We start from the raw sequence: 6935 nt of genomic DNA, 5'->3' as shown, positions 1-6935 counted from the left end.
TCCTCTGTGTCATCAAATTTCAAAAATCCAACTGCACGAGCAGAAAAAGAAAAAATATTAGAAATATGTAAAGGAAATCTGCAGTCATACTGTACTGCTCTCACCACGCGTACCCTTACGCAAAAATAAGGTGACTACATAAATACACAATTTACATTTACATTAAACAACAGGACATTACGCAAAATGTAATGCGGCTAGCAAACAAACTCCACTAAACAATGCTAACAACACAACACAATAAACATACCACTTTGAAAACTACACACACACAATACTTACAGACTGTACGTTCCCTGGCTGAAACGTGTGCAACCACATTCAACTTTACGAGCCCATCTCTGTGTTACTGACCAAACTTACTGACTGAAGAAACGGAAGAAGCGGCCAAGATGCAAAGTGTAACATTAACAGAAAGAGCGTTCACTCTGTCGCCGTTTCCCAGAACTAAGAAAAGTACAGAACACTCACTCTGATACAATTTCCATGAACCAAAGGAAAATACACATTTTACATTTTTATACTTTTTAACACTTTTAACTTATGAACTTTAAATATTACTTTTAACCTTTAAAGACAGCACACGTACACCAAGTCCCCATATTTGTAAGCAAAAATATGTTGCCTGTGCATCCACTACCAATATTAGATAAATACATCTATCACCACCTGCCTATATCTTCGTGGCTCGCTAGCATGTAAAAAGCATATTCCCTGCCATGAGAGAGCCGCTAGATATAAAGTTCGCAGCTTGTTCTTTTCGCTAGCTTAGCGAATTTAGCTTAGGCTAGCTACCAGCCTAGCTCTGGTTAGTGAGCAGTGACTTAGCGACTTAACAGTGCTTGTTTACGTTAATGCTTCAGCTAACGTGAATATTTTTAGGCACAGTCGTTTTCAAAAGTAATTCCAATTCCATTTAAACTATGGCCAATGTTTAGCTAACGTTAGCTGATACGATGACATGCAATGCCAATTGTAGCCACAGCAGTTTTAGGTAGTTTAAAACAACAAAGCTAGAACAGCTAACACTATGAATACATAAATTAACATAAAATGAACAAACATGACCAACTTACTTTCAACTTAGTGGAAAACGGTGGTTTTGGTGTACGCTGAACAGGGACGAACGGCCACTTACTTCCACAGAGATGAAATCAGAGACGGAAAGACGGTTGATGAAATTCGAAGAATCGCGCCAAAAGCTTGGCGTGTTGCCTCGGCCAATCAGGGTGCCGTTTACTGGTTGGCTTATGACGACGTTCTGCCTCAGCCAATCAGAGTGGCGCTAACTGGTTGAAATCATTAGAGTTATAAAATCAAGGCTCGTGTACCATGAATTTATTTTCTGAAGCCTAATTTCCAACAAGTTGCATTTCCAAATAAATATATGAATAAAAACATAAACAAATAATAAATAAATAATTACAAACAAATAATGTTTAATCACAAATAATCTATAATCATATTCATTAATCATGTTGATAACAACAATGTTGATATTAAAAAAAATACATTGATTAATAATGTCAATTTCCTGCACCTGTCTTAAACGTACACGTGATGTCCAAAAAAAGTTACCGAGTCCGACGCACAAATGTTGCACTGCATATTGACGTCCAAGTGGGGTCGTGGTTAGACGTCCAAATATCGGACCTAGTTTGCACGTCGTGTAAATGTCCAGAACTGGTCATGGACCGACGGACGCAATATAGACACGATCTGCACGTCCATCAGACGTCTAATGTTTAGTGGGATGGTCCACGGTGACACATTTCAATAAAAAGTAAATACATGAAGTATCAGGTAAATATCACTTAAATTTGTTGTGCAAAAATCTGCAATAATGTCTATAGGCTGTAATAGTGTTGGGGCTAGCTACCTATTCAAAAATTAACGTAAGATCACGGGCAAAAGTGAGATATCATTTATTTTAAAGCTTAATAATTATGAGATGACAAACTAAAACGTGCTCTGGTTTTTCAGGCATTGTGTGTGTGTGTGTGTGTGAGAGAGAGAGAGAGAGAGAGAGCCTTACCGTCAAGTACGTTTCTTTTGCGCATTTTACCTCAAATTACGGTAATCATCAGAAGGGGGCGACGGTGACGTAGAAAAGTGGCGACGCGCACCAACAACTTTGTTATTGCTAGTTTTTATGTCTTTAGAAATCACTTAGCTCACTGTCGTGGATGGACTAACGTATATTTAGACACAAAAAGTAAGTTAATTGATGTTAACGCGAATCGGTTACACTGTGAGCCACAAACCAAGTCTTATTTTTTCTGTCGTTGTTCTTGTTTGTCCGCCTTGTGTTGGACAAATTTCTGCCCCTTTCTTACAGAAGCAGTCATGTTCCACAACAGCTCACAGAGAAAATACTGGATTTTTAAAAGCGAAGATGAAGTTGAGCACATGAGATTCAAGGCCAATCAGAAATTTCGTAACAAGATACTGGAAGGTGGGAGGGTGAGTACATAGCACATAAAAACTAATAGCAAAGAAGGACGACAGGTCACTGTGTGACAGTTTACTTCACCTCCTTCTCCTCCTGTCTCTCTCTCTCTCTGTGTGTGTGCTGTTCAGCCTGGAGTGAGCGAGTCCATCTTCCTGGAGCGTCACGAGGAGGACGTTTTATTTAGACACTATGAGAGGAGGCTGCTGGATTTCTGCAATGCTTTTAAGCCTGTGATGCCCAAGTCTGTGGTGGTATGTACAGAATGTGCTTTCTTTTCATGCTCATCAGAACAATATGAGCTTAGTGCCTGAGTACGTGAGAACCATCTGTATCTCACCTGTTGCAGGGTACAGCCATTATGTACTTAAGAAGATTCTACCTGAACAACTCTATTATGGAGTACCACCCTCGGATTATCATGTGAGTTGCACTGATAGCGGTAAGAAGTGGACAGTGGACAGAGATTAGAAAAGATTGATTTTGCTTTACATCCTTTACAATCAGACTGCTGCATACGGTATGTGTACATATCCATAAAGGCTGAAAAAATATGTTGTTCTGGCTTTTTTCTTAACAGTCTATACAACCTATTTTAAAGTCACCTTCTCCTTTCAGGCTCACTTGTGCATACCTGTCCTGTAAGGTGGATGAGTTCAATGTGTCCAGCACCCAGTTTGTGGGCAACCTTCTGCAGGAGACCCCAGCAGGACAGGAAAGGGTTCTGGAGCAAATCCTGGAGTATGAACTGCTGCTAATCCAACAGCTCAATTTCCACCTGGTGGTCCACAATCCTTACAGACCCATGGAGGGCCTGCTTATTGACCTCAAGGTTTGCAGACCCCTGAAGAGCTTTAAATGTTACTCTTTAATGCATACACTGTTGGGGCGCTAATCTAGCTCACGTACAGCTTCAGAATATTTGTCTTGTCTCAATGAATTAATGCCTTTTAATGAATTTCATCCCTCAGACTAGATACCCCACCCTGGAGAACCCAGAGTCACTGAGGAAGAGTGCAGATGACTTTCTGACACAGGCGGCTATGACTGATGCAGGGTTGCTGTTTCCCCCCTCTCAGATCGCTCTGACAGCTATTCTGAACAGTGCTTCGAGGGCCGGTCTCAGCATGGAGAGGTGGGTCATTTGTTCTCAAGTGAAAACATGTAACAGTGGTCAGTTTGAATTTAAAAAGGTAGATTTTGAAATACTGTGATATCTATTATTATGTAGTATGTACTATAATAATATATAAGGAAGTATTTTGTCTTTATATTACACCAAAGTGTCAGTGATATTTTGAAATGGAAATTTTATGTGTGGAAAGGCAAAGACTCGCAAGAATTGGCTTGCTGTTTAGAGAACTGGCTTCATTTATATGTACAGCCTTTAAATCAAAGCAAAAAGAAATGTGTCAGTGGAAAACAATCCCCTTTGTTGTTTTCGAATTCCCAGCTACCTGACTGAATGCCTGGGACTGAAAGAGGACAGAGAGGCTCTCTCAAAGATGTACGACTCCATGAGAAGTGAGTAAATTGCACCTTCAGTCTGAGGCCACAGGATGGTGATATTGAGTTCCGTCTTGCCTTTCACTGCTTTATGATACACAGTAAGGGTTTTATGTGAGATTTAAATAAATGCTGTCTCTGTCCATCCAGGGATGAAAACCCTCCTGAAGAAGTATGAACTGCCCAAACCGGAGGAAGTGAATGTTTACAAACAGAGGCTGGAGAGGATTCATGTTGAATTTGCCAGTTCGAGCAAGTAAGGAGATGAAGTGACCTGCTCCTGTTTGTTTTACGGGATACTTAAGAGATTTCTGATAATCAGAACACATGATATATTGTAACACTATAAATTGTCATATTAAAAGTCAGAATATGTGACTTTATTGTGGAGCTCAGAAATCTTACACTTAAAACCATAAACAGATGATCACCATAAGGCCTTTATCTACGCCTCATATTTAGATGTAACTGGTGATGTAATTTTTAGGTACATTTTACAAGTTTCAGTGTGATAATATAAATTTTGCTGTTACTTTTAAAATCATAGATTTAATTTTTTTACACCCCACACCCAAGTGATCAACTCCAGGATTCCACTGTCATATGTAGTAACAGTTTTATTTTAGCCAGGTTGTCGTATCTAAGATGCAAAAGGTTCAAGGTTCAGTATCAGGTAGAAAAATAAAAAGGAACACATCATCATCAGCTGTATGAAATACAGAGAGGAAGTACAACAGCATGCCAAATTCCTACCTACATCATCCATACCATGACGCATAGCTGATAAGGAGACTTGTAGGCTCGTTCGTTGTCGCGCAATCTGTCGCCAGTTGTCCGTTAACACTTGGTGAGGTTGGTGAGGTCCGTGGTATCTTAAGTGCAGCTACAGTAAACAGTCTGGTAAACTCTTGAGCTATGACAGGCACAGATTCAGACTTTGCAGCTGCTTGAATCATCAGGAGGCACGCAAGGCCAACCCCTGCGACCTAGAAGTTGATCAATCTGTGCATGGCATGACTGCTAAGGATGAATCTACATGAAAACAGTCGGTGCAGAGGTGCACTGGAACACCACCCGTGACGGCGGGAGAGCAAGAGAGACTGCAAATGCATGAAAGCTTTCGTTCACATCCCAAGGCAAAGAGGGGAGTTCAGGTGATATTTGTTAGAGCAGCATATATGTAGGCCCACACGCTACAGCAGGATCCGTTCAAGGTTAACACATGCACAGGAAAGGTTACAGATATATCTCCTACAAACTCTTAGACTATCCCTCAGCTCTGTTCAGCTATGTCATACACAAACACCTTTTACTTCTATGCAAGCCTAAGTATATATCAACAAACAAAGCAGCATATAAAAATGTAACAAGTGGTTCCAGTGCTGCGTGGTAGTTCATACACAAAGATGGTGGAAATGGTTTGAAGGAAGAGCTTCTGGTAAACTCAGGTGACGTGAGCGAGAGGATGACGTGAAGAGAGGGAATTAAGGCTTGTGTCGTCTTGGAGAGAGGTGCTATGTTTAAATTCCCTGATGACGGCAGAAAACGCTACTTCACTGCTTTGGATTGCCTGCCCTTTTTAATGTCCTCGCAAGTTTTGTCCAAGGATAGCAGTGGCTGATCAGAGTGCAGCCATTACCCTGGCTCCGTGTCAGTCACCAACCGTTACCGGTTCAAACTTCTGAGGGAGAGGCAGGCGTAACCAGGATAAAAGAAGTTTAGACATCTCTGCGGTTGACTGTATCTCAGGTCCATCTTCATAGAAATCATCTCTTCCAGGTCTTTCGTGAAAAGGCGTCTTGCCAAAAGTTTTATCAGTTCAAAACGCTGTCAGCGTCTGAAGCATTTTGGGAAGGGCTTTGGAAGGACAGTATTCAGATATGCAGCAAGTGGTTTTCCCATGGAGAACAGCCATATTGCGTTTGAACTGCTAGGAATCTAGGCCACATGCTTATAAATACAAACTGACTTTAGTCTTCGGTCGTGCACCTCACGGGATGAGGCCTCACTTTGGCTGGCTGGCTGTGTGGTCCGACTACCACACTTTGATTCTCAGGTGGAAATCCGTAAAACTCACATTACCTGGATGGCAGCAGCCAGTGACATGATGGTGCACTCTGTCCTGTAAGATAAAGTGAAATTGTTTGTGAAAGGCACATGCTTACAAATCACTCAGTTTATTAAAATGCTTCTGACTCCAGGACTATCAGTCTGTATGTAACTATTCCCACATGGTGTAAACTAGTCTAAATGAAGTCACAGCGATTTAAAAATGATGAGACACAGGAAACTACAACTACCAATGGTGGTCATGAAGGTGTAGCGGATACTACATGTCACACTCATTAACTAAGTGAGTGCTGGTAATGGATTTCAAAGGGTTGGGTTACATAAACACTGAGGATATGGAACAGAGTTCACCAACAATTACGGCTTGCAAAGACAACTTGTGATTCACAGATTTCTTTACAAAGCTAATTTTACATTCAACTTCTCATAGTAAAAATATCTTTGCATTGCAGCAAACGGAAGCGAGGATATGAAGAAGATGGCCATGTAGCAAAAGAGCCACGTTTGGCAGAAGAGGTGAGACTCTAGTAGGTACAGGCTGACATTCAGGCAAACTTTTGTCAACTTTTTGTTTTTTTTTAAATATATATTTATATTATATATAAATCCATACTAAATCCTCTAAACTCTTGTTTAATTCCAGGAATGGACAGATGAAGACCTGATATGAGCACTATGTGGTTGTGGAATCAGTCAAGTTTTAAGTTATTATACTACTTAATTCCAGTATTGAACCGTCAGTGACCAAGCCTTTCCAGAAAACACAACAGTGTGTCATAAACAGCTAGCAAGTGTGCTTGTCATATTTAATTTTCTACATGACACTGCAGTCAGTCTTGGAGTTGCCTTTGTTCTGCAGTAAGAATAAAGATATTTTTCTACATATTGTGTTTTCATGTCTCTGTGGATT

General features: G+C 40.6%; 1 protein-coding gene across 5 annotated transcripts; it reads left to right on the top strand.

Moving 5' to 3' along the window:
• The first annotated feature begins 2077 nt into the window (after window positions 1–2077).
• On the top strand, window positions 2078–6906 carry ccnh (cyclin H). Of its 5 annotated transcripts, none has more exons than XM_041042126.1 (10): window positions 2078–2215; window positions 2339–2463; window positions 2581–2703; window positions 2799–2872; window positions 3068–3281; window positions 3421–3584; window positions 3903–3973; window positions 4106–4211; window positions 6478–6541; window positions 6669–6906. In XM_041042126.1, exons 2-10 carry the CDS (start codon window positions 2347–2349, stop codon window positions 6693–6695), a joined length of 960 nt encoding a protein of 319 aa, XP_040898060.1. In that variant the 5' UTR covers window positions 2078–2215; window positions 2339–2346; the 3' UTR covers window positions 6696–6906. The 5 variants fall into 5 exon arrangements, with proteins under 5 accessions (XP_040898060.1, XP_040898064.1, XP_040898065.1 ...); XM_041042130.1 differs by having other exon boundaries at window positions 6478–6552; XM_041042131.1 differs by having other exon boundaries at window positions 6478–6556.
• Window positions 6907–6935: the final 29 nt, after the last annotated feature.

The sequence above is a fragment of the Toxotes jaculatrix genome, chromosome 7, assembly GCF_017976425.1.
Source record: "Toxotes jaculatrix isolate fToxJac2 chromosome 7, fToxJac2.pri, whole genome shotgun sequence".
Taxonomy (NCBI): Eukaryota; Metazoa; Chordata; class Actinopteri; family Toxotidae; genus Toxotes; species Toxotes jaculatrix.
The sequence above is the reverse complement of the archived record's forward strand: the minus strand, read 5'-3'. Positions and strand labels throughout refer to the sequence as shown.

Bases quoted from the DNA above. Each gene is read 5' to 3' on its own strand.
- ccnh (XM_041042126.1), top strand. From the start codon at position 2,347: ATGTTCCACAACAGCTCACAGAGAAAATACTGGATTTTTAAAAGCGAA. The intron at 2,704-2,798 runs GTATGTACAGAA...CACCTGTTGCAG, and splicing joins TGATGCCCAAGTCTGTGGTG to GGTACAGCCATTATGTACTT. The intron at 2,873-3,067 runs GTGAGTTGCACT...TTCTCCTTTCAG, and splicing joins TACCACCCTCGGATTATCAT to GCTCACTTGTGCATACCTGT.